This window comes from Carcharhinus amblyrhynchos, chromosome 35 (assembly GCF_965287045.1).
Source record: "Carcharhinus amblyrhynchos chromosome 35, sCarAmb.v2.hapA, whole genome shotgun sequence".
Taxonomy (NCBI): domain Eukaryota; kingdom Metazoa; phylum Chordata; class Chondrichthyes; order Carcharhiniformes; family Carcharhinidae; genus Carcharhinus; species Carcharhinus amblyrhynchos.
The window spans coordinates 14,489,794-14,516,914 of NC_137358.1; the positions used below are offsets into that span (position 1 = coordinate 14,489,794).

Here is a 27,121-nt window from a genome sequence, read left to right on the forward strand (position 1 = left end):
GTTCTGTTCCCCTAATCAGGAAAATAATCAATGTTGGCACAGTGGCTAGCACTGCTGCCTCACAGCACCAGGGACCTGGGTTCAATTCCTGGCCTCAGGTCACTGCCTGTGCAAAGTCTGCACCTTCACCCCCGTGTCTGTGTGGGTTTCCTTCGGGTGCTCCAGTTTCCTCCCACATTTCAAAGATATGTAGTTAGGTGGATTGGCCATGCTAAATTGCCCCTTAATGTCCAAAGATATGTAGGTTAGATGGATTGGCCACGCTAAATTGCCCCTTAGTGTCTCAAGATGTGTAGGTTAGGTGGATTGGCCATGCTAAATTGCCCCTTAGTGACCAAAGATGTGCAGGTTAGGTGGATTGGCCATGCTAAATTGCCCCTTAATGTCCAAAGATATGTAGGTTAGATGGATTGGCCACGCTAAATTGCCCCTTAGTGTCTCAAGATGTGTAGGTTAGGTGGATTGGCCATGCTAAATTGCCCCTTAGTGACCAAAGATGTGCAGGTTAGGTGGACTGGCCATGCTAAATTGCCCCTTAGTGCCTCAAGATGTCTTAGGGCGATTTAGGCCAGCAAAAACACATCCACACAAACACATTAATCTTCCATCTGTTTGGGGAACTTTCTTGATACAGAATGGTTAAGACGTGTTGAGAGAATTTTAAGTTAGGTGTAAGGTAGTATTGTATGTTCGAGGTAAGATAGATTACAGGGTAAGGAATAAGAAGTTGTGCTGGTAAATTTGATGATTTTGATGTTGGTTCTTTTACACGGAGGTGGATTTGGGGTGAGGGGGGATTCAGGGTGAGGGGGGGATTCAGGGTGAGGGGGGGGATTCAGGGTGAGGGGGGGATTCAGGGTGAGGGGGGACCCAGGGTTGAAGAGGGAAGTTGGTCTCCCCCTCCCCCAGCAGGATATGAAATCTCTCTCAGTTAAAAACTCTGGGATTTTCTGATAAGTCAGTTTATTGTGTGCCAGAAGGAGCGTTAACAACGTGAGGTGACAGCCTGTAACCTAGTGGTTCAGGGAGACGAGACCAAGCACAGAGCGAGCTGCAACTCGGGGGCAATTGACAAGGAGACCTTGCAGAAGTTGGAGAGCGGGACCCCACTCTCAGCAGAAGGGAGCATCCGGCAGGGGTGAGTCAGAGCTAAGACCTTCACTCTGGATTAAGTCCTTGGAGGGAGAGTTCGGACACTTCTCCTCAAACCCATTAACCATTTCACCTCCAGAGATTTAGAATCGAAGATCATCAGGTGAGGATGAGAGGGAAATGGAGACAGGAGCCGAGTGATGACTCTGAGTGGTGGGTGATTGGATTTGATTTAATTTGATTTGATTTATTATTGTCACATGTATTAGTATACAGTGAAAAGTATTGTTTGTTACGCACTATGCAGACAAAGCATACCATTCATAGAGAGAGAAAGGAGACAGTGTAGAATGTAGTGTTACAGTCATAGCTAGCGTGCAGAGAAAGATCAACTTAATGCGAGGTAGGTCCATTCAAAGGTCTGACAGCAGCAGGGAATAAGCTGTTCTTGAATTGGTTGGTATGTGACCTCAAGACTTTGCATCTTTTTCCCGACTGAAGAAGGTGGAAGAGAGAACGTCCGGGGTGCGTTGGGTTCTTGATTACACTGGCTGCTTTGCCAAGGCAGCGGGACGTGTAGACAGAGTCAATGGATGGGAGGCTGGTTTGCGTGATGGATTGGGCTACATTCATGTCGCTTTGTAGTTTCTTGCAGTCTTGGGCAGAGCAGGAGCCCATATCAAGCTGAAGAATGCTTTCTATGGAAAGAATGCCTTCTATGGTGCATCTGTAAAAGTTGGTGAGAGTTGTAGCTGACATGCCAAATTTCCTTAGTCTTCTGAGAAAGTTGATGAGCTTTCTTAACTATGATGTTGGCATGGGGGGACTAGGACAGGTTGTTGGCGATCTGGACACCTAAAAACTTGAAGCTCTCGACCCTTTCTACTTCATCCCCATTGATGCAGACAGGGTGATGTTCTCCGTTACACTTCCTGAATTCGATGATGACAATCTCCTTTTGTTTTGTTGACATTGAGAGAGAGATTATTGTCATTGTCTCCGTTCACCAGATTCTCTATCTCTTTCCTGTACTTCAGTCTTGTCGTTGTTTGGAAAGTCGGATCTGTCTGGTCTTCCCTCCCTGATTCTCTGACTCAGTTCCCAGAGCTCAGGACTGACTCCCGGGATGTGTTCAGCATTCCCCATTTTAATGAGCCATTGACATTGTAGGTCTGCCTGACCACTTCTGGAAACTTTCTGAGGACATTCCGAAACCGTTTCCGGTGTCTTCCCGGGAGTGTGCTGCCCCGATCTGGTTCCGAGTAGAGCAGTTTTTCGGGAATCTGGGGTCAGACACATGAACAACGATATTCCCCGCTCAGCAGAGCAGTAATTAACACCTCCATTCTGGGCATGAAGCTTTATAAGACTCTGGTCAGTTCGCATTTCGAATATTGTGAGCAAATTTAGACCCCATACCGAAGGAAGGATGCTCTGACCCTGGAAAGGGTCCAGAGAAGGTTCACGAGAATGATCCTGGGAATCAAAACCTTGATGTATGAGGAGCATTTGAGGATTCTGAGTCTGTACCTGATGGAGTTTGGAAGGACAAAAAGGGGATCTCATTGAAACTTAGAATACTGAAAGGCCTGGATAGAGTGGACGTGGGGACAACAGGGACCTGAGGCCAAGAGTCTGGACTGGAGTGGGTCACCTTGACTTTGGTCAAGTTTATCTGGGCTGGACTGGGTTAGGGTGGGTTGGCCTGGGTCGGGATGGGTTGGACTGGATTGGGCTGAGCTGGATTTGTCAGGGTGGGTTGGACTGGGTTAGGGTGGGTTGGCCAGGGCTGGGCTGGGTTGGATTTGGTCAGGTTGGGCTGGGACTGTGTGAGGATAGGTTGGACTAGGTCAGGGTGGCTTTGAGTTGAATATGGTGGGTTGGGCTAGGCTGAGCTGGATTGAGTTGGGTCAGGGTGGTTTGGACTGGGTTAGGTTGGGTTGGACTGGGTTGAGCTGGATTGAGTTGGGTCAGGGTGGATTGGACTGGATTGAGCTGGATTGGGTTGGGTCAGGGTGATTTGGACTGGGTTAGGTTGGGTTGGACTGGGGTGGGCTGGATTGAGTTGGGTCAGGGTGGTTTGGACTGGGTTAGGTTGAGTTGGACTGGGGTGGGCTGGGCTGGACTATGTCAGGGTAGATTGGTCTAGGTCTTGCTGGGTTGGACTGGGTTGAGCTGGATTGGGTTGGGTCAGGGTGGTTTGGACTGGGTTAGGTTGGATTGGACTGGGTTGAGCTGGATTGAGTTGGGTCAGGGTGGTTTGGACTGGGTTAGGTTGGGTTGGACTGGGGTGGGCTGGATTGAGTTGGGTCAGGGTGGTTTGGACTGGGTTAGGTTGGGTTGGACTGGGGTGGGCTGGATTGAGTTGGGTCAGGGTGGTTTGGACTGGGTTAGGTTGGATTGGACTGGATTGAGCTGGATTGGGTTGGGTCAGGGTGGTTTGGACTGGGTTAGGTTGGATTGGACTGGGTTGAGCTGGATTGAGTTGGGTCAGGGCGGTTTGGACTGGATTGAGCTGGATTGGGTTGGGTCAGGGTGGTTTGGACTGGGTTAGGTTGGGTTGGACTGGGGTGGGCTGGATTGGGTTGGGTCAGGGTGGTTTGGACTGGGTTAGGTTGAGTTGGACTGGGGTGGGCTGGATTGGGTTGGGTCAGGGTGGTTTAGACTGGGGTTAGGTTGGGTTGGACTGGTTTGGGCTGAGCTGGGTCAAGTTGGACTGGATCAGGCTAGGTCAGACTGGGTCAGGGTGGCTTGGTCTAGGTCTTGCTGGGCTGAACTGGATGAGACTGGTTTGGGTTGGATTGAACAGGGCTGGTTCAGGCTAGGCAGTGTTAGGTTGTGTAAGGTCACACTGCGCTCTCTCTCTCTCTCTATTCCCGCTGTCTCTATTCACTAATCTGCAGGCTCCAACTGAAAATCTTTCAAAATTAATTGAAGATGATGGTGGGTTAATTGGGATATATCTGGTCTGTTCTCACAAGTATCCTACTCCTTTCCTTGGAGGCTCTCTCTTGCTATTCCTTTGTCCTTTCTCAATCTCTTTCAACAGCTATTCAAATCTTCCATTTATGTCTCCAAGTTTAGAATAATTCTGCTTTTGTGAGAGCAAATATGATTTCATTCTCCCCCTGGGCATAATCGAACAATGATGTCTAATTAGACCCTGAGCTGAATTCCTGACCTATTATCCTTTATATCCCCAAGATTACAAACATCCATCTCGATAACAAAGTCTGGTTTTTCTCAGCCAAGAATCTCACCAAGCCGTTATTATTTCTGAACTATAGCAGCACTCTCCTGGTAAGATTCAAACCTGCTCCATCTGTTAACTTGAACTCATGCAACACCCTGTAGCTGTATCCTAATCACAGCAAGCGTTGGTCACTCATCACTACTCTACTCGCTGACTTTCTCCAGATCCTGCGGGGTGGCACAGTGCTTAGCACTGCTGCCTCACAGTGCCAGGGACCTGGGTTCGATTCCTGGCTTGGGTCACTGCCTGTGTGGAGTCTGCACGTTCTCCCACTCTCTGTGTGGGTTTCCTCCGGGTGCTCCGGTTTCCTCCCACAGTCCAAATGGTTTGCTGGTTAGGTGCATTGGCCATGCTAAGTTCCCCCTCAGTGTACCCAAACAGGTGTGGCGACTGGGGGTTTTTCACAGTAAATGTAAACTTACTTGTGATTAATAAATTAACTTTGCAATCCATCGATTTTTGACTTGTTTTCGAATTCCACCATGGCTTCACTCTTCTCCATGCCTGTAATCTCCTCCAACCCTCCAAGATCCCTGCACCCATCCATTTCTAGCCTCTTGAGCATCCCCGATTCCCATCGTTCCACCTTTGGCGATCGTGCCTTCAGCTGCCTGGGCAACAAGGTGGCACAGTGATTAGCACTGCTGGTTCACAGTGCCAGGGACCCGGGTTCAATTCCAGCCTTGGTGACTGTCTGTGTGGAGTTTGCACGTTCTCTCCGTGTCTGCGTGGGTTTCCTCCGGGTGGTCCGGTTTCCTCCCACAATCTGAAAGACGTGCTGGTTAGGGTGCATTGGCTGTGCTAAATTCTCCCTCAGTGTACCTGAGCAGGCGCCGGAGTGTGGCAACTAGGGGGATTTTCACCATAACTTCATTGCAGTGTTAACGTAAGCCTATTTGTGATACTAACTGGGAGCCTAAGCTTTGCAATTCCCTCTATAATCCTCTCTCTCTCTCCGGCTTTAAGATGGTCTTTAAAATCTACCTCCTCCACCAATTTTATATTCCCCTTTTCTAAGGTCCCCTTATTGATTGAAATGTGCTTGCTGGCACTGTTATAAAGTGGCTTATGATATTTAATTATGTTAAAGACGTGTTCTTGCTAGGATTGTAGAATCCCTTCAGTGCAGGAAGAGGCCATTCGGCCCATCGAGCCTGCACTGACTCTCCCAACAGGCCACCTTATCCAGGCGCCACCCCCCCCCCCCCCCCCCCCCAGCCCCCTGACCTCACATATTCATGCCTCCAACACCCTCCCCACCAACCCAATCCTAACCCATACATCTTTGGACTAAGGAGCAATTTAGCACGGCCAATGGACCTAACCCGTGCATCTTTGGACTGTGGGAGGAAACTAGAGCACCCAAATCGAACCCAGGTCCCTAGCACTGTGAGGCTGTGTCCACTGCGCACTGTATTGCTGTAGATGTGCTGAGTTTTGTTTTTATGAATAAATCTGAATGGATCTTTTTGTGTTTACAGTACGTATTTAGGGGCGGCACGGTGGCACAGTGGTTAGCACGGGGTTCTATTCCAGCCTTGGGTGACTGTCTGTGTGGAGTTTGCACATTCTCCCTGTGTCTGCGTGGGTTTCCTCCAGGTGCTCTGGTTTCCCCTCACAGTCAAAATATGTGTGGGTTAAGTGGATTGGCCATGCTAAATTGCCCCTTAACATCACGGGGATTAGAAGGGGAAATATGTGTGGAGTTACAGGGGTTACAGGACCTGGGTGGGATTGTGTTCGGTACAGGTTCGATGGGCCAAATGACCTCCTTCTGCTCTGTATTCTATGTATCAGATTGTCTTTAAATGACATAGAATGTACACCAGGGAAACAGGCCATACTGGCCATCTCCTCCCTGCTGGTGTATACCCTCCTCCCACTTTATCTAACCTTTTGGCCACACACTCATTTACTTATCCAGCTGTCCTTTGTTATTCACCTCACAATTCTCTGGGTAAAGCTTGAATGCCTTATTGGAATTACCAGTGACTACATTCAGTGTGGAAGTCCTGTGGCGCAGTGAGTTAGTGTCCCTGCCTCTGAGCCAGAAGCTCTGGGTGCAAGCCCCATCCCAGGATTTGATGGCGAGGGAAGGTGTGTTTATAATGCGACCAAACAGGTTGAGTGTCAACCTGCAAAATTCTTCCAAACATGCCAATGGCTGGCAGTAAGAGACTCCAGGTCAGCCATGCTTGATGTAGAGGGGTGCCCCTCAAACTAAAAGCCCCCTGGCCACAGATTAGTGATCTGTTCTAGGGATTACTAGCTATGGATTGAGGTGGAAGTGTGCCACTAGGTGCAGGAAGAGAGCTTCAATGGATGGCCCCTAGTTTTGGCCACCTCACCTTCACAAGTGGGAACATCTTTTCTGAGCCCCAGTCTGTTCAATATTTCCTGGTAAGCGCAGTACCTCAGTCCTAGAATCATTCTCTGCATTTTTTTTGCAATCTTCTTCAGTCCCTCTCGTAATATATGAAGACCTGCATGGTGCCCCTCCTGTTTAAGTAAGATTCCACACCAGTTGAATGTAAACCTCTCTGCTTTTCCATTTTAAATTAATGGTCACTCCTGACTGATCCCCCAACCAGGCGAACACCTTCCCTCATTCCCGATCCAAACCTTTCATAATCAGAAAGAATCCACTTCAGTGATACGGTGGCACAGTGGTCAGCACTGCTGCCTCAATGTGCCAGTGACCCTGGTTCAAATCTGGCCTCGGATCAATGTCTGTGTGTAGTTTGCACATTCTCCCCGTGTCTGCATGGGTTTCCTCTGGAAGCTCCAGTTTCCTCCCACACTCCAAAGATATACAATTTAGGTGAATTGGTCATGCTAAATTGCCCCTTAGTGTCCAAAGGTATGCAGGTTAGGAGTACCATTCGTATACACACAGGGCAAGGTAGGTGTAGGAAAATGCTTTGTTAAGATGGCGGCGTGGGCTCGTTGGGCCGAAGGGCCTGTTTCCCATGCTGGGTTGTTCTTTGTTCTTTGTAAATTGCCCCTTAGTGTCCAAAGATGTGCAGATTGGGTGGATTGGCCATGCTAAATTGCCCTACAGTGTCCAAAAATTTGCAGGTTAGGCATAGATTATAGATCAGATGGAACACAGGGATAGGGTAGGGGTAGGGGGCTTGGGTAAGACGGTCTATCAGAGAGTCGGTGTAGAGTTGATGGGCCGAATGGCCTCTTCTGCACTGTAGGGATTCTGGCCCAGTGGAATCAATCTCAGTCTCTCCAGTCTCTCAGACAGAGGTGCTTCTGAAGGGATTCATTTTGCTCGCTATCTTTATTCCAACATTGGTTCCAGAAGTTGTGGAGAATGCAGTGAGTGAGGTTAGTATAATTGGATGCGTGAGGCCAAGTAACTCTCTCCAGAGACTCATGTTTTGTCCCTTGTCCAAGAAGTCAGATTTAGATTTTGAGACTGTACAATCGATCATTGAGTCCCAAAGACCGGTTTCGTTTGCCATTTGTCTAATTCTCTAATGCCGCTTTGTTTCTTCATTAGGGCTAATGCTGTGGGGCCAGGTTGAGATTAAACTAACACTTCTCGCTCTTACACTGAACTCCCTGCTTCACTGCAAAACTGCTGACTCCCCTGCTGTGCAAGGGATTAGAGGCAGGAATTCCAACCTGAGCTCAGGACCCGTGTGCTGAACAAATTAATAGCCAAAAAGGCGCAGTCCCGTCACCCCCAATCAATCCCTCACTCTCAAATATCCTGAGCTCGTTAACTCTTGCTCCATCAAACACAAACTCAGTGACCTGCATTCATCACTGATGCTTGGTCAATGGCAGGGAGAGTTTTATGGGGTCCCAGCAGTTCCGGAGCGAAAGAAAATGGATGAAAGAAAATCTGCCATCCTTACCTGGTCTGGTCTACATGTGACTCCAGGGCCACAGTAATGTGGTTGACTCTCAAATGTCCTCTGAAATAGCCTAGCTAAGCCACTCGGTTCAAGGGCAACTGGGGGAGGGCAATAAATCCTGGCCAGCCAGTGACGCCCATGATATTCTTCTAAATTCCAGTGGCTACAGGGCTAGTTAGCTTCATAGGTCAGTGATCAGAGCGCTGGTCTTTAAACTAGCAAGCTCGATCCTCAGTTAAACTTTGTTGATGGCATTAGGTTAGGTAGAATGGTAAACTGTGGGGAGGACACAGAGAATCCTTACAGTGCAAAAGGAGGCCATTCTGCCCATCGATACTGCACCAACCACAATCCCACCCAGGCCCTATCCTGACAACACCATGCATTTACCCTAGCTAGCCCCCCCCCCCCAACACTAAGGGGCAATTTAGCATGACCAATCCAGCTAACCTGTACATCTTTCAGGCTGTGGGAGGAAACCAGAGCACCCAGAGGAAACGCACGCAGACACGGGGAGAATGTGCTGACGGCGCATAGACAGCGACCCAAGCCGGAATCGAACCTGGGTCCCTGATGCTGTGAGGCAGCAGTGCTAACCACTGTGCCACCGTGCTGCTGGAAAGTGATGTAGGGACGGATCATTTTGATCAGAAATCTCTATGGGATATAGGGGGGAAGGAGGGATCAGGATATTGAATTCTGATGATCCACCATGATCAGAATGAGTGGCAGAGCAAGTTCAAAGGGCCAAATGGCTTTCTCTTGCTTCTAGTTTCTCTGTTCCATGTCTGACAGGGGGAGAGAAATCACATTCAAATCTGGAAAATGTTTAATAAAGAGTTCGCTCTCCAAACACATGTGTACCCCCTCTGCTCTCAATGCCCCATGTATCACCGTATACCCTCCTCCACTCCTCCCCCATCCACCTCCCTGACACCTCTGTGTCTCAATAAAAAGTCTGACAACACCAGGTATAAGTCCACATCATGACCTCTGTGTCTCACCATGCATTCCTCTGTATCCCAATATCCACGTCTCACCCTTCCACACCCTCTCGGGTAATACCTCCTCCCCCCATTTCACCATGTGAATCTCCTTACTCCACCCCATCCTTGTACACTGTCGGCACCCCATATCCTCTCCTGTGTACCCCACCTGTATCCCTATGTATTCCCTGTACTTTTTAGCATTGTCACTCCATATTCCCAGGGTACACTCTGTATCCTCTGTTCCTCTCTGTATCTCTTCTGTATCCCGTGTAAACCCTGGTTCCCCATGGCGGCCTCATAGCTATGAGGCAGTGCTGCCTCATAGCTCCAGGGACGGGGGTTCAATTCCAGCCTTGGGTCACTGTTTGTGTGGAGTCTACGCATTCTCTCCATGAGTTTCCTCCGGGTGCTCCGGTTTCCTCCCACAGTCTAAAGATGTGTGGGTTAGGTGGATTGGCTGTCCTAAACTGCCCCTTAGTGTCCCCAGATGTGTGCGTTAGGGGGATTAGTCACGGTGAATATGAAAGGTTGTGAGGATAGAGCTGGGGAGAGAATCTGGTGAGGCACTTTGTCAGTGAGCTGGTGTAACTCAATGGACCAAATGGCCTCCTTCCTAATGTAGAGATTCTATGATCGTGGTTATTTACAACTGAGTGGATTGCTGGGCCAATTCAGAGCAAAGTATCCAAACACATTGCTGTGGTCTGGAGTCACGAGTGGGCCAGACTGGGCCAAAATTCCCTAAAGGACACCGGGGAACCAAATGGGCCCATATCTGAAAACATGGCCACCAACACTGAAACCAACTTTATTCTTCCAGATTTGTTTAGGTAATTGAATGAAAATTCTCCAGTTATGATGACCGGGTTTGATTTTAACATCCAGGCCTATGGATTTGTTGCACCTGTTAATTCTCAGATACTTTTGACCAGTTTGCTTACTCCAAGGTTTAACCCCGGTGCCCTTATTTGCAAGATGGACAAAGGACAAACAAAAGAAAAGATTCAACAACTTTATTAATAATAGCAATATTAACCCTTAAATTACCCACATAAAAACGAGAGGATACCCCACATTCAAGTATACTACCTGAGAAGATGGTTTGGTTAAAACTGCAGGCTCAATTCTCTGAGTCCCTCTGGTCTGTCGTCGCGAAGGTGAGTCTGGATGGCGGCTTCTTCCTTCCTTACTTGTCTTGTCAGTCTTCCGAATGGTCAAGGCCACCTCCCTCGTCGAGTCTTTGCTGCTGGTGTCTGAAAGTGTGTCCCTTTGTCGCCTGCCTGCTTGCCTTTCCAGAAACTTCTCTGGCTTCCGGCCAATGAAGTCCCAGGAGAGGGTTCCAATACCCAGTGGGTTTCTTGATGTCTGCTTGACAGGACACCAGGGTCCGCCCCCAGGTGTCCATCTCCATGCTGTTGCTTACATGTAACCTGTTATCAGATTAAGCCAACTGCAGGAACTCTCGGTGAAGGAACGTCTGGCCCGATCTGGGCTTCTAACAATAGGCCGGTGCATTTCAATGGGGTGCAATGGTCTCCTGCTAAGTATCAGTAGGGTGCAACGACCTTTGATGGGTGATTGATGAATCAGGCCCAGACAGGTTTGTGTATTGTACAATTGGCCTGCCTGAGGTTTGACAGTGTATGATTTTAATATGCCCAATTCTTTAATTTAGGGTATCCAATTTTATCAGCCTTAAAACTAGGCCCTGTTTATATTAGAGATTACTTGCCTCGTCATGTAACCATAGTATCCAAAGTTGAAGGGTTGGTGGAGGTGAGACTTGTAGGTAGGATTAGTTATGGATGGGTTTGCATTGGTTATGGACAGGTTTGGGTTGGTTATGGATGGGTTTGTGTTGGTTATAGACAGGTTTGGGTTGATTATGGACAGGTTTGGGCTGGTTATAGATGGGTTTCAGTTGGTTATGAATGGGTTTGGGTTAGTTATGGATGAGTTTGGGTTGATTATGAATGAGTTTGTGTTGGTTATGGATGGGTTTGTGTTGGTTATAGATGGGTTTATGTTGGTTATGTGTGGGTTTGGGTTGGTTATGGATGGATTTGGGTTGGTTATAGATGGATTTGGGTTGGCACCAATGAGTCCTTCACTAGCTGTTAGTATTTATTTGTTTACTGAAGGTGCTTCTTGTCTTTCAGACGCTGGTGTTCTAGATGGGTAACCCTGGGCCAGGTGCCTTGCAGACAGTCAAACCCCCTGATGGCGGTTGGGGATGGATGGTCCTTTTTGGCTGCTTTGTGATTACAGGATTCTCCTACGCATTTCCAAAAGCCGTCAGTGTGTATTTCAAGGAGTTAATGCATGATTTCCACATTGGTTACAGTGACACGGCCTGGATCTCCTCCATCATACTGGCCATGCTCTATGGTACAGGTGGGTTTGCAGAGGTCAGACTGTGGTTTCGTTCCCAGGGAGAATGCCTGTCTGGTAACTGGATTCCTATGCATTTATTCGAGTGCCTTGCACCATATCTCAAAGTGCTTTGCAGCCAATGAAATTCGCTGTCATGTGGGAAATGTGGCAGCCAATTTGTGCACAGCAAGATCCCACAAACAGAAATTTGATAATGAGCAGGTTATCTTTTTTTTCTGTCATCTAATGAAGGATGAACATTGGGAGAGCTCCCCTGTTCCTCAAAATCGTCCCATGGGATCTTATGCATCCACCCGAGCAGGCAGATGGGGCTTCAGTTCATTGGAAAGATGGCACTTCCGACAGTGCAGCACTCCTTCAGTACTGTACTGGGGCATTGGCCTGAAATGCTGACATTCTGGACATGAATACAGACCCTTGTGATTCAGAGACTGATGGGGGCTTGGGCGGGTGCGGGGAGGGTGGAGGCAGAGGCAAGGGGGTGAGTAAAGGATCAGGATCAATGGGCAGTCTTTGTGAGTTGGCAGTTTCTGCTCCAACTGATGAACTGTTGAAGCCTTTTACTTGTTCACTGCCCAAATTTCCTAATCCTTTCTGTGCTTTTTGTTTCAACGCTGAGGGGTGGTGCAGTGGTTAGCACTGCTGCCTCACAGTGCCAGGGACCTGGGTTCGATTCTGGCCTCTGTCTGTGTGGAGTTTGCACATTCTCCCCATATCTGTGTGGGTTTCTTCCACCAGTTTCCTCCCACAGTCCAAAAGATGAGCAGATTAGGTGGATTGGCCATGCTAAAGTGCCCCCTAAAGTCCAAAAGATGTGTAGGTTAGGGGATTAGGCCATATCAAATTGCCTCTTAGGGTCCAAAGATGTGCAGGATAGGTGGATTGGTCATGCTAAATTGCCCCTTAGTGTCCAAAGATAAAAAGTTTATTTATTTATTACATTCACACTGTAATGAAGTTATGGTGAAAATCCCCTAGTCGCCACACTCTGGCGCCTGTTCGGGTACACTGAGGGAGAATTTAGCACGGCCAATGCACCTAACCTGCACATCTTTGGACTTTGGGAGGAAACTGGAGCACTCAGAGGAAATCCTTGCAGAAACAGGGAGAAGATGCAGGCTCCACACAGACAGTGACCCAAGCCAGGAATTGAACCCAGATCTCTGACACTGTGAGGCAGCAATGCTAACCGCTGTGCCACCGTGCTGCCCATGGACTCAATGATATGATGTGCAGGTTCTAGGATTGGCCATGCTGAATTGTCCCTTAGTGAACAAAGATGTGCAGGTTAGGGGGATCAGCGGGGTAAATACATGGGAATACTGGGCTAGAGGCTGCATGATATGTTCTGTCAGAGAGTCAGTGCAGACTCGATTGGCCGAATGGCCTCCTCCTGTGCTGTGGGGACTCTAGGATATGATCACCAATAGGATTATCAATAAATTCAGAGAGAAAAGGAGAGGATGAGAACCACTAAAGACACAGAAACCCTCCAAAATGACTCAGCCCCAGTTGGAGAATTGTGGTTCCAGAATGTTCGGAAGGAATGCAGAGGAGATTTACCGGGACAGTAACAGGAATGAGAAACTTCAATCATGTGGAAAGATGGGGGGAGCCAGGGTTCTGCTAGAACAAAGAAAAATCATAGATTTCCTACAGTGCAGAAGGAGACCATTCAGCCCACTGAGTCGCACTGACCACAATCCTACCCTGGCCCTATGCAATGTATTTACCCTGCTATTCTCCCTGACATTAAGGGGCAATTTAGCATGGCCAATCAACCTAGCCTGTACATGTTTGGACGGCGGGCGGGATTGGGTAGGATTTTCCAGCCTCGCTCATCCTGAAACTGGAAAATCCCTCCTCAGGTCAACAGATCTTTCCCACAGCCCACCCCTGGCCCACACCCATTCCCATGGCAGGTTGGACGGTTAAATTCACCCTCATTGAGTCAGATCCCAGCCTTGCTGAATACTCTGATGGCTGCGGTTGTGTCTCTGTGGGAGATCCCAGGCTTCACCGGCTCTGCTTTCTTGTCACAGGCCCCATCTGCAGTATTGTGGTGAATCGCTTTGGCTGCCGGCCCGTCATGTTGGTTGGTGGTTTACTGGCCTCTACTGGGATGATCCTGGCATCATTCTCCACAAACATCACCCAGCTCTACCTTACCGCGGGAGTGGTTACAGGTATGTTGCCAACCAAAAATGTTTAAAAGGTTAACTGGCACACTCAATTTTTTTTTCCTGTTTTTCTCAATCAATCAAGCAACAAAGTCACAGATGACAGAATCACAAAGATATACATCCTGGAAACAGGCCCTTCGGCCCAACACGTCCCTGCTGACCAAGTTCCCTAAACTGAACCATTTGCCCACGTTTGGTCCATATCCCTCTAAACCTTACCCATCCATGATCCAGTCCAAATATCTTGTCAGTGTTGTAATTGTACCCACTTCTACCACCTCTTCTGGCGGCTCATTCCACACACTCACCACCCTCTATGTGAAAGTTACCCCTCAGTCCCTTTTAAATCTTTCCCCTCTCATCTTAAACCTGTGCCCTCTAGTTTTGGAATCTCCTCTGTCCTTGGGGAAAAGACAAAGAACAAAGAAAACTGCAGCACAGGAACAGGCCCTTCGGCCCTCCAAGCCCGCACCGACCATGCTGCCCGACTGAACTAAAACCCCCTACCCTTCCTACGACCAAATCCCTCTACTCCCATCCTATTCATGTATTTGTCAAGACGCTCCTTAAAAGTCACTACCTTATCTGCTTCCAGTACCTCCCCCGGCAGCAAGTTCCAGGCACCCACCACCCTCTGCGTAAAAAATCTGCCTTGTACATCTCCTTTAAACCTGTGCCTCCTAGTAATTCATTATTCTACCTTGGGAAAAAGCTTCTGACTATCCACTCTGTCCATGCCTCTCATAATCTTGCAGACTTCTATCAAGTCACCAGTCAACTTCCGTTGTTCCACTGAGAACAAACCAAGTTTCTCCAACTTCTCCTCTTAACTAATGCCCTCCATATCAGGCAACATCCTGATAAATCTTTTCTGCACCCTCTCCAAAGCCCCCATATCCTTATGGTAGTGTGGCAGCCAGATTTGAACACTATATTCCAAGGGTGGCCTACTAAAGTTATATAAAACTGCAACGATTTGCCAATTTTTAAACTCAATGCCCTGGCCGATGAAGTCAAGCATGCCGTATGCCTTCTTGACTACCTTCTCCACCTGTACTACCTCTTTCAGTGACCTATGTACCTGTACATCCAGATCTCTTTGCCTATCAATACTCTAAAGGGTTCTGCCATTTACTGTATATTTCCTATCTGTATTAGACCTTCCAAAATGCATTACCTCACATTTGTCCAGATTAAACTCCATCTGCGATCCCTCCGCCCAAGTCTCCAACCAATCCTCCTGCTGTTATTCTCCGACGGTCCTCATCGCTATCCGCAAATCCACCAACCTTTGTGTCATCCGCAAACATACTCATCAAACCAGTTACATTTTCCTCCAAACCATTTATATATATTACATAAGAACATAAGAAATAGGAGCAGGAGTAGGCCATCTAGCCCTTCGAGCCTGCCCCGCCATTCAATAAGATCATGGCTGATCTGTCGTGGCTCAGTTCCACATTCCCGCCCTCTCCCCATAACCCTTAATCCCCTCTCTTATCAAAAACCCATCAACCCGCATCTTAAAAATATTTAGCGAGGCAGCCTCCACCACTTCAACGGGCAGAGAATTCCAGAGATTCACCACCCTTTGAGTGAAGAAGTTCCTCCTCAACTCCGTTTTAAACCACCCCCCCTTTATCTTGAGGCTGTGCCCTCTAGTCCTACTATCCTTTCTGAGCGGGAAGAGTCTCTCCACCTCTATCCTATCCATCCCATTCATCATCTTATACGTCTCAATGAGATCTCCCCTCATTCTTCTAAACTCTAACGAGTACAAGCCTAATTTATTCAGCCTCTCCTCATAGCTCATCCCCTCAACACCAGTATCAGCCTAGTAAACCTCCTCTGCACTCCCTCCAAAGCCAAAATATCCTTGTGTAAGTACGGCGCCCAAAACTGCACACAGTACTCCAGCTGCAGCCTCACCAATGCCCTATACAGCCGCAGCAAGACCTCCCTACTTTTATATTCAATCCCCCTCGCTATGAAGGCCAGCATCCCATTCGCCTTCCTGACCACCTGCTGCACCTGCAAGTTGGGTTTTTGCGACTCATGCACAAGGACCCCGAGGTCCCTCTGCACAGTCGCCTGCTGCAGTTTTTCGTCACGTAAGTAATAATCCTTCCTACCAAAGTGGACCACCTCACACTTGCCAACATTAAATTCCATTTGCCAGTTCCTGGCCCATTCGCCCAGCCTATCTAGATCCTTCTGTAGACTCTCCACACCCTCCGCACAATTTGCCGTTCCACCAATCTTGGTGTCATCAGCAAATTTCGACACCCTACACTCGGTTCCCTCCTCCAGATCATCTATATAAATGGTAAATAGCTGAGGCCCCAGCACTGACCCCTGGGGCACTCCACTAGTCACCATCCGCCAATCCGAATAGCACCCATTGACCCCCACTCTCTGCCTCCTATTTGACAACCAATCCTCTATCCACGCTAACACCCTACCCCCAACCTATGTCCCCTGACCTTCTGCAATAACCTCTTGTGAGGTACCTTGTCAAACACCTTCTGAAAATCAAGAAAGACCACATCCACCGGCTCTCCTCTATCCACCGCCCTAGACACATCCTCATAGAACTCCAGTAAATTTGTCAGACACGACTTCCCTTTAACGAAACCGTGCTGTGTCTGCTCTATCAAGCAGTTCCCCTCAAGATGCCTCGCTATTTCCTCCTTGATGACGGATTCTAACATTTTACCTACAACAGACGTTAAACTAACCGGCCTATAATTCCCTGCCTTTTGCCTGGCACCCTTCTTAAACAATGGCGTAACATTATGGGAATTGAGGGATATGGTCCCCGGAAGCGTAGGGGTTTTAGTCAAGTCAGGCAGCATGGTCGGTGCAGGCTTGGCGGGCCAAAGGGCTTAAGGTCCCAGCACTGATCCCTGAGGAACGCCACTTGTCAGAGCCCTCCATTCAGAAATATAGCCTTCCACTGCTACCCTCTGTCTTCTATGGCTGAGCCAGTTCTGTATCCACCTTGCCAGCTCACCTCTGATCTCATGCGATTTCACCTTTTGCTAGTATCTGGGAGTAATCTGGAAGTAAAAGTCCATGAAACCATTGTCAATTGTTGTATGAAAAAAATCCCAGCTGGCTCACTGATGTCCTTTAGGGAAGGAAATCTGCCGTCCTTACCTGGTCTGACCTACTTGTAATTCCAGACCCATGGCAATGTGGTTGACTCTTAAACATGCCCCCTGAGGGTGACATGGTGGCACAGCGGTTAGCACTGCTGCCTCAGCCTGGGACCTGGGTTCAATTCCCGGCTTGGGTCACTGTCTGTGCGGAGTCTGCACGTTCTCCCCATGTCAGTGTGGGTTTCCTCCGGGTGTTCCGGTTTCCTCCTACATTCTGAAAGACATGCTGGTTAGCGTGCATTGGCTGTGCTAAATTCTCCCTCAATGTATCCAAACAGGTGCCAGAGTGTGGCGACTAGGGGGATTTTCACAGTAACTTCAATGCAGTGTTAATGTAAGCCTGCTTGTGACACTAATAAATAAATAAACTAAAATAGCCTTGCGAGCCACTCAGTTAGGAATGGGGAATAATTGCTGGACCCAGCCAGTGATGCCCATATCCAATCACTGAATAAAAATCATTCCACTGGGACTGATCTGCACAACTGCAATATCTTGAGTTTTACAACATATACACTCTGCACACCACCTGGAATCATGTCACCTTGGAGAAACTAACAGCCCAGAAAAATTTGGGAAATTCCTCTCTGACCCATCAGGACCACAGAACCATAGAATCCCTACAGGAGGCCATTTGGCCCATTGAGCCTGCACTGACAATCTAAAGAGCATCTTATTCAAATCCAACCCCTACAATTTCCCCGTAGCCATGGCCAAACCCCCTTAACCCACGCATCTTTGGACACTAAGGGGCAATTTAGCATGGTGAATCCACCTAACCCACACATCTTTGGACACTAACGGGCAATTTAGCATGGCCAATCCACCTAACCCACACATCTTTGAACACTAAGAGGCAATTTAGCATGGCCAATCCACCTAACCCATGCATCTTTGGACACTAAGGGGCAATTTAGCACGGCCAATCCCCCTAACCCACACATCTTTGGACACTAACGGGCAATTTAGCATGGCCAATCCACCTAACCCACACATCTTTGGACACTAAGAGGCAATTTAGCATGGCGAATCCACCTAACCCATGCATCTTTGGACACTAAGGGGCAATTTAGCATGGCCATCTTTGGACACTAAAGAGTAATTTACTATGGCCAATCCACCTAATCTACACATCTTTGGACACTAAGGGGCAATTTAGCATGGCCAATCCACCTAACCCACACATCTTTGGACACTAATGAGCAATTTAGCATGGCCAATCTACCTAACTGCAATTCTTTGGACACAAAGGGGCAATTTAGTACGGCCAATCCACCTAACTGCACATCTTTCGACCCTAATGACCAACTTAGCATAGCCAGTCCAATTAACCTGCCCATCTTTGGACACTAAGGGCAGGATTTTCTGGCCATGCTCATCCCAAGAACAGAAAATCCTGCCCGAGATCAGTGGACCTTTGCATGGTCCTGTCCCACCTGCTACAATGCCTGTGGCAGGCAGGATGGTACAAATCCACCCTAAGGACAATTCAGCATGACCAATCCATCTAACTTGCACATCTTTGGAGTATGGGAGGAGACCAGGGCACCCAGAGGAAACCCACGGGGAGACTCCACACAGACAGTGACCTGAGGTCGGAATCGAACCGGGTCCCTGGCGCCGTGAGGCAGCAGTGCTAACCACTGTTATGCCCTCAGTCGACAATCGAAACAAGTTTAGAGGCTGGTTAGTAATAAACAGACCCAGGAAGGTTCAGCAATTCTCGTCAATACACTTCTGGGTTGGTTTATTACATTGGAGGTGCTATATAAATGCAGCATCTGTCCTCATTAAAGGTGATATATTATTTCTGTCTCTCTCCAGGTCTGGGATTGGCTCTGAACTTCCAGCCCTCTCTCATCATGCTGGGCAGGTACTTTGAGAAGAGGAGGCCGCTGGCGAATGGATTAGCTGCTGCCGGGAGCCCAGTGTTCCTCAGTGCCCTCTCCCCACTTGGACAGGTGCTGCTGGATTACTACGGCTGGAGAGGGGGCTTCCTCATAATGGGCGGCTTGTTACTCAATTGCTGCACGTGCGGCGCAGTCATGAGACCCCTCAAGAGTCGGACGGAGAGCATCAAAGACAGGTCTGAGGCCAAGGAGATGCTTCCAGCCACCAAGGGCGACTGCACCAGCTTGGAGATGGAGAACTGCGAACAGGCTGGGACCAGCAACAGCACCAAGAAGAGTAGCCGGAAGAAAGGAGCGAGCAAGAAGAGGAAGAAACTGCTGGATTTTAGTGTCTTCCGCAATCGAGGCTTTGTCATCTACACCATCTCCAAGTTCATTCTGGTCCTGGGCCTCTTTGTACCTCCCATCATGATTGTTAACTATGCCAAAGACAGCGGCATCCCCGACAGAGAGGCTGCCTTCCTGCTATCCATCATTGGTTTCATCGACATCTTTGCTCGCCCGCTGAGCGGGGTGGTGGCCGGTCTGGCTGCTGTCCGCCCTCGTGTGGCCTATTTCTTCAGCTTCTCCATGCTGTGCAATGGGCTGACCGACGTGCTGAGTGCCAAAGCAGCCAGCTACACCGGGATGGTCACCTTCTGTGTTTTCTTCGGGGTCACCTACGGCATGGTGGGGGCGCTGCAGTTTGAGGTTCTCATGGACATTGTCGGCTCCCAGAAGTTCCCCAGCGCCATCGGACTGCTGCTGCTCATCGAGGCTTTCGCTGTGCTCATCGGGCCCCCGTCAGCAGGTCAGTGTGCAGCCAGCGAAGGGTCAGATAACCTTACCACTCTCCAATACCCGCTCGCTCGATACCCACACACCCATTCTCCAATACCTGCTCATCATCCCCTAACACTCCCCTCTCCCAGACCCCTACACCTGATACCCTATTCTTCAATATCCCATACCCCTACAGTATACCCCTCACCCCTAACACTCCCACTCTCCAATCCCCTTGCCCCTACACCTCCGCTCTCCAATACCCCACTCTCTAATGCCTGCTTGAGTGATACTCCTACTCCCAGACCCCTACACCTGATACCACCTACTCCCAGGCCCTTGCACCTGATACTCTACTTTCCAACATTCCCACACCCTACAGTATACCCCTATCCCCACTCTCTAATAGCCTCATCCCTAATGCCCTCACTCTCCAATATCCACACACTCAATACTCTACTTCCACACCCCAACACCTGATACCCTACTCTCCAATATCCAACACCCCCACAAAAATGCTTTCACAATCATCAATAGATTCTTAATTCCAGATATCCTTTATTGAATTCACATTCCACCAGCTGTTGTGGCAGGATTCAAACACAGGTCCCCAGAACATTAACTGAGTTTCTGGATTGATAATCTAGCGATAATACCATTAGGCCATCAACTCCCCTACCTAGGTAGGGTTCCTGAGCCCACACTTGACGGGGAACAAGAAAGAGCTATTTTCCTGGAGGAAGCCTAAGAAAAAGGAGCAGGAGGAGGCCATCTAACCCCTCAAGCCTGCTCCGCCATTCAATAAGATCATGGCTGATCTGATAGTGGTTCAGTTCCACTTAGCCATCCACTCCCCATAATCCTTAATTCCCTTATTGGTTAAAAATCTATCTATCTTAAACACATTTAACAAGGTAGCCTCCACTGCTTCAATGGGCAGAGAATTCCAAAGATTCACTACCCTCTGGGTAATTCTTCCTCATCTCTGTTCTAAATTGACTTGCCCCCCTTCCCTGTATTTTGAGGCTGTGGCCCCTAGTTCTTGTTTCCATTCTAAGTGGAAATAACCTCGCTGCTTCTACCCTGTCTAGCCCCTTCATTATCTTATATGTTTCTATAAGATCTCCCCTCAACTTTCTATACTCCAATGAATACAGGCCCAGTCTACTCAAATCTGTCCTCATGAGCTAGCCCCCTCATCTCCAGAACCAACCTCCTACTAGGCTGCTTCCCAAGTTCACCATGGGTGGGCTCCTGGGTCAATCACAGGGCAACCTCACCGAGAGAGGTGGGCGCTAGTAGCTAAAATATGAGGGTGTCTCAAAATGGAGGCCCCCTTAGTGGGGATACCTTTTTTTTTAGGGTGGCTCCTTTAATTAATGGGGGAATCCCGTCTTGCGATAGTGTTTGGAGCCTGTGTGTAGCCTTTCCTGATAAGCCCCATTTCCACCCCTTCACATTTTGGAAGACTGTCAAATTTGCCCCACCCAAAGTTTGTTCTGATGTTGTGATAGGTGGCCGAGTGGTCAGTTGTCTCTGGGTGGTGTTTGGGCTGAAGGTGCAATGCCAGGGTTGAATCTCTGACTCTCTTCGCAGGCCGCCTGGTCGACACTTACAAGAACTACGAGCTCATCTTCTACATGGCGGGATTTGAGCTGATTCTCTCGGCCATCTTCCTCTCGGCAGCCTTCTTCGTCTGCCTCAAACGTGGCCAGCGCAAGAACCAGAGAGAAAGCGTGGAGGCGGAAGAGGCAGGATGCGAAACGGCAGGAGTGGAGGATACGGAGATGGAGCAAGACTACACCAGAGGCCAGAGCCCCATGGATGAAGGATCCCTGGATCAGAGATCAAGTGGATTAGAGAGGGACCAAAGGGATTGTGGCAGAGGTGCAGATAGTGAAGCCACAGCACAAGCACAGTGCTCCGAGCACCACTAAAAGTGTGCAAAGAAGTCAATACCAGATAGACTAGACAATCACACTCACTGCCAGGGATAATCTCTATACTGGGTATAAACTGGTGAAAAAAATTGAGTGTAAAAATAATGGAGAGGCGAGGATAGCACTCTCTCTCTCTCCACCTACCTCCTTCCTACAACCTCATTTCTTTTCTCCTTTGCCCCTCTCTCAGTCCCACCCTCTCTCCTTCCCTTTTTATCCCCTCCCTCAGCTCTCCCCTTCTCTTCTCCCTGTTCTGTTTACTTGGCTTATGAGTAAATGCCCTCCTGGCCAGTGATCATCCTGCTCTCTATTCAATATCCTGTCAACTTTTAAATACTCTGCTACCTGTGAATACCCTCCTATCTCCCGCTTGTTACAGCCTCTGATTCTGTGCTGTCTGTACAATTCCCCCTGCATCTCGCCGGTCGTTCAACCCTCTCCCGTCCCTTGCCTTCCCACTTTCACTCCTTCTTCCCCTCTCTCGTCTCCTCCTCTTTCCATTCTTTCTCTCCTTTTTGCCTCATGCCCCTCACATTTTAGTTTCCCCTCCTCCCTCTTGTTCTTTTTCCCTCAGTCCTCCATTACTCATCTTTCCTTTGCCTCAGACCTCTCCCCATTTCTCCCCTGCTCCTCCCTCTCTCGTTCATCCTCTCTCTCCATCTCATTCCCTTCCTCTATTCCCCGCCGCTCTCTTTCTTCTCTGCCTATCTCCCTTTCATCCTTTCTTTCCAATCCACCTCCTCCTCTCTCTCTTGATCCCCTCGCCCTCCCCTGAGCATTTTTCCTGGGTCCCTTTTCCTCCACATCTTACCCTCTCGTAGGAACTAGGAGCAGAAGTTGGCAAATTCAGCCCTTGGAGCCTGCTCCGCCATTCAATCAGATCATGGCTGATCTCCCCCTGGTCTCAGATCCACGTCCCCACCTGCTCCCCATGGCTGGAATTCTACTACCTCGCTCGCCACAGAATCAGAGCAGGCGAGGGGCAAACAGCGGAAATCTCTGTTGATCTCAGGCTGGAATTTCTGGTCTTGCCCGAGTGAGGCCACAAAATCCCGCCCTTTATCCCCCCCTTTTTTTAATCAGAAATCCATCCATCTCCTTCTTGAAACCATTCAACAATTCAGACTCCACCGAGCTACGGGACAGCGAGTTCCACAAATTCACCACTCTCTGCGAGAAGCAGCTCCTCCTCATCTCATTGTTAAATCTAGCGCCCATACCTGTGACCTCTTGTTCTAGATTACCCCCATAAGGGGAAGCATTTATTTTATCAATCCCTTTTAAAATTTTTTGTATCTCAATCAGATCCCCTCTCACCCTTCTTAACTCCAGCAAGTACAAGGCCAAACTGTTTAATCTCTTTACAGTAAAGCAAAATGGTGAAATGATGCTTAAATAAGAGTAAGCACATTGTGAAAGACCACTGGGTAAATCTCAGTCATTCACGGAGTCAAACCAATCAAATAATGTGTTCAGACTGTGTAAGTCGTGCAATTACTGTGATTACTAGTAACCATGCAACTTTTATAATGAGACGAGTGAGTGAGCGTAAGTATGGGAGAGTGAGAACCAGCATATTAGAGTCAGTGACAATGTGAATGAAGGGAGAGTGAGAGCGAGCATGTACATGAGTGAGAGCGGACATTAAGTATTCGCTAAACCATCTACGACCTTGATAGTCTTGTCATTGACTTTCTGCTAGAAAGGATTGAATTGCAATAAATTTGTTCCTGTCCTATGATTGACTTCCATCTCAATAAAAACTTGATTTTCATTGCCAATATTCATTTTGATGTGAAACCCTCTTCAGCAGAGTCTCCCGCCCTGACAAGTCCCAGTGCCTTTGTCAAAGCCCTGGAACTGGGTCATCTGGACTCGAAATGTCAGCTCTTTTCCCTCCTTACTGATGCTGCCAGACCTGCTGAGATTATCCAGCATTTTCTCTTTTGGTTCCAGTCCTTAACCGTCAACACGATGGCCCACAGGAAGCCACAGCATCTGGAGGAACCCGTGCAGATACAGGGAAAACTTGTAAACTCCGAGCAGACAGTTAGCCGAGGCTGAAAGTGAACCTGGGTCCCTGGCACTGTGAGACAGCAACGCTAACTACTGTGCTACCATAGAATCCAACAGTGCAGAAGGAGGCCATTTGGTCTATCAAGTCTGAATCAACCATAATCCCACCCAGGCCCTATCCCCATGCAATTACCCTAGCTAGTCCTCCTTACACTAAGGGACAATTAACTATGGCCAATCCATCTAACTCGCACATCTATCAGACTGTGGGAGGAAACTGGAGCACCAGGAGGAAACCCACGCAGACACAGGAGAATGTGTAAACTCCACACAGACAGTGATCCAAGCCAGGAATTGAATCCAGGTTCCTGGCGCAGTGAGGCAGCAGCACTGACCATTGTGCCTGTACTGCCCTAAACCCTTGATCCACGTAGCCCCAAGAGCTATATTCAGCTTCCTCTTGAAATCAAACATTTTTAGCCTCAACTACTTTCTGTGATACTTAATTCCACAGATTCACCACTGTCTGGGTGAAGAAAGTTCTCCTCATCTCAATCCTAAAAGGTTTACCCCTTATCCTCAAACTATGACCCCTCCAGTTCTGGATTCCTTCACTATTGGGAACATTCTTTCTGAACCTACCCTGTATAACCCTGTTAGAGTTTTATAAGTTTCTGTGAGAGCCCCCCTCACTCTTCTAAACTCCAATTAATATAATCCTAACTGATTTAGTCTCTCCTCGTGACAGACCAAACAAGACATAATTTTGAAATTTACAAAAGACAAAAAAGATGGAAATGTATTTAATAGCAAGGAAACTAATGATAAGACACTAAGAGAACAGAGACAGGTTGGTGGCATGATAGATTCAATTTAACACAGAAAAGTGTGAAGTGATACACTCAGGGAGCAATGGCACAATGGGTGCAAGAAGGGGGAGATTTGGGGTTGACTGAATACAGATCCTTAAAGGTAGCAGGACGGGTTAACAAAGCTATTCAAAAACTCTAGGGGATCTGAGACAGAGAGGTCAGAAAGGTTAACGAAACACACCTCAACCCTCTCCCCTTCAGCCCCAGCTGCCACAGAATTAAATTCTGGGCAGCACATTGGAGGGTGGACCCTGAAGGCTTTGTAGAAGGTACACAAGAGATGTACTAAAGCCGTCACCTGGTAGTACAGAACTTTGCTGAAAAGAGAGATGCCCACCGAAGCTTTTCGTCCTGCACTCATCAGGAAAAAAAAAGTAGGGCACTTGTTGAACAATCCTGAGTGTGCCAATAGCTACACTAATGACCAATTTATGATATTCAGCTGTGTCCGTAACACACAGCTCATTTACACTTGCTAAACGGAACATGCATTCATATACAGGGACCCATTCTCTGTGCAAACAAGAGGAATATGTTCAAGACTTGCACCTTTTATTGAATTTTCCAGGAGCCCTTTCTCTATGGCAATGCCTCAGCCAATCAGGTTTGGCTTGTCAACCACTGATGTTATAATGTAACCAACGCCGTGAGGGTTGGTCAACCCAGTAGATAATGTAACCAATGGCAAAGTGAGGTGGTGGTCAGGTAGCCAGGTACAAATAGAAAGCAGATGGGGATTATGGGAAGCACTTGTGGCCCAGGGTGTGGCCCAAGTGGTGGTGCCGTGAACTTTATGTATTAAACCTTTTATTTGATTTCCTTTGTAAAGTAAGTTCTTTTACTGCTTGCAACTGGAATATCCTTACAGCTGGGTAAACCACTCAGGCTCCCTCCCTCCTATGCTATACATTGATTGTCGGAAATCTGGCACCCTTCCCAGTGAGTGCAAGACAGAAAGCTTAAGCAACAATCCTCCCTTTTCAGCTCGGTGTATTAAAATGGTTCCAGGGACAAGGGATTACATTCAAGTAGCTGGACTGGAGAAATCGGATTGTTCTCTTTCAGGCTGAGAGGAAATTTGATGGAAGTATTTAAAACATTAAGTGGGGTCAGAAAGGGGAAATCAGGAGAAATTGTTTTAAACAGAAGCCACAGATTTAAGGTGATTGGCAAAAGAACCAGAAGGAGAATGAGAAAAGCTTCTTTTTTTATATATACCAGCTGGCTAGGTAGAGAAGGTGATGGCCTAGTGGTATTGCCGCTGGATTTATTAATCCAGAAACTCAGCTAACGTTCAGGGGATCTGGGTTCGAATCCCGCTACGGCAGATGGTGGAATTTGAATTCAATCAGAAGTATCTGGAATTAAGAACCTGTTGATGACCACGAAACCATTGTCGATCGTTGGAAAAACCCATCTGGGTCACTAATGCCCCTTTAGGGAAGGAAATCTGCCGTCCTTATCCGGTCTGGCCTACCTGTGACTCCAGAGCCACAGCAACGAGGTTGACTCTCAACTGCCCTTGTTAACTAGGGAGAGAAAAATTGCCAGAAAATTCCAGAAGGTTCTCCAAAGGAAAAGGAAGGGTAATGTGATTGTTGTACGGGATTCAATAATTGCTATCTCAAAGATTTAACCTTGCATGTCTAAGAATACACAGCCGGTTCAGTGAAAATGCAAATAGCTCATAAAATCAGCTATCGTTCCTTTGATTGCTTGCCAGAGAAAGAAGCAGCCGCGGAGGTTTAAAGAGGTAAGAGATAACATAAAAGTGGAAAATAAAGCTTAAAAGAATAGCACAAAGAACAGCAGAGGGTGACAAATCAGATATTAAGAGTCAATATTTCTAGCTGTTGTGCACCATTTCTTTTCTGTGCATTGTCATCCATTGTTTTATTTATCATATGTACAAGACACACATCATATGTGGGGCAAGACAGTGGCACAGTGGTTAGCACTGCTGCCTCACAGCGCCAGGGACCAGGGTTCAATTCCCGGCTTGGGTCACTGTCTGTGTGGAGTTTGCACATTCACCTTGTGTCTGTGTGTGTTTCCTCTGGATGCTCCAGTTTCCTCCCAGTCCGAAAGACATGCTGGTTAGGGTGCATTGGCCGCGCTAAATTCTCCCTCAGTGTCCCCAAACAGGCGCCGGAGTGTGGCGACGAGGGGATTTTCACGGTAACTTTGTTGCGGTGTTAATGGAAGCCTACTTGTGACACTAATAAATTAACTTTAAAGACACACAAGGTACCCTTCAGGCTACTGTGCAGTTGCACACCCACACGGCTTAGGGGGACACTGGTAAGAACTGCAAATAAAAAATAATGAAAAGAAACTTGCAAGGGTTATCAAAGTCAGTTCAAAAAAACATTTGCAGATATCGTGAGGGTAAAAAGGGTCTGGGACAATGTAGGCTCTTCAAAAACTCATCGTGGTAATATTATCAATGAAAATGAGTAAATAGTGGTAAATAAATAATTTTGTCTTCTTAATTTATGCAACTAAAGAAAAGGTCACCCTCCCAAACAAATTTGGATTCAATATAAGCAATAATTTGGAAGAGTGAACTAAATGGCGTACTGCTGCACAGTGGTTAACACTGCTGCCTCACAGTGCTAGTGACCCGGGTTCAATTCCGGACTCGGGTCACTGTGCAGAGTCTGCACATTCTCCCTGT

The 27,121-nt window shown here is 47.9% G+C and overlaps 1 protein-coding gene across 3 annotated transcripts; it reads left to right on the plus strand.

The window, feature by feature from the left end:
- The first annotated feature begins 900 nt into the window (after positions 1-900).
- On the plus strand, positions 901-23,337 carry slc16a8 (solute carrier family 16 member 8). Of its 3 annotated transcripts, none has more exons than XM_080217468.1 (5): positions 901-1,138; positions 11,366-11,600; positions 13,643-13,786; positions 18,769-19,644; positions 21,213-23,337. In XM_080217468.1, exons 2-5 carry the CDS (start codon positions 11,381-11,383, stop codon positions 21,551-21,553), a joined length of 1,581 nt encoding a protein of 526 aa, XP_080073594.1. In that variant the 5' UTR covers positions 901-1,138; positions 11,366-11,380; the 3' UTR covers positions 21,554-23,337. The 3 variants fall into 3 exon arrangements, with proteins under 3 accessions (XP_080073594.1, XP_080073596.1, XP_080073595.1); XM_080217470.1 differs by lacking the exon at positions 901-1,138 and adding an exon at positions 1,168-1,255; XM_080217469.1 differs by lacking the exon at positions 901-1,138 and adding an exon at positions 1,207-1,305.
- The last annotated feature ends 3,784 nt before the right edge of the window (positions 23,338-27,121 follow it).

Coding starts and splice junctions, on each gene's coding strand:
- slc16a8 (XM_080217468.1), top strand. CDS start 11,381: ATGGGTAACCCTGGGCCAGGTGCCTTGCAGACAGTCAAACCCCCTGAT. Junction 11,601..13,642: donor GGCCATGCTCTATGGTACAG/GTGGGTTTGCAG, acceptor TTCTTGTCACAG/GCCCCATCTGCAGTATTGTG. Junction 13,787..18,768: donor TACCGCGGGAGTGGTTACAG/GTATGTTGCCAA, acceptor GTCTCTCTCCAG/GTCTGGGATTGGCTCTGAAC.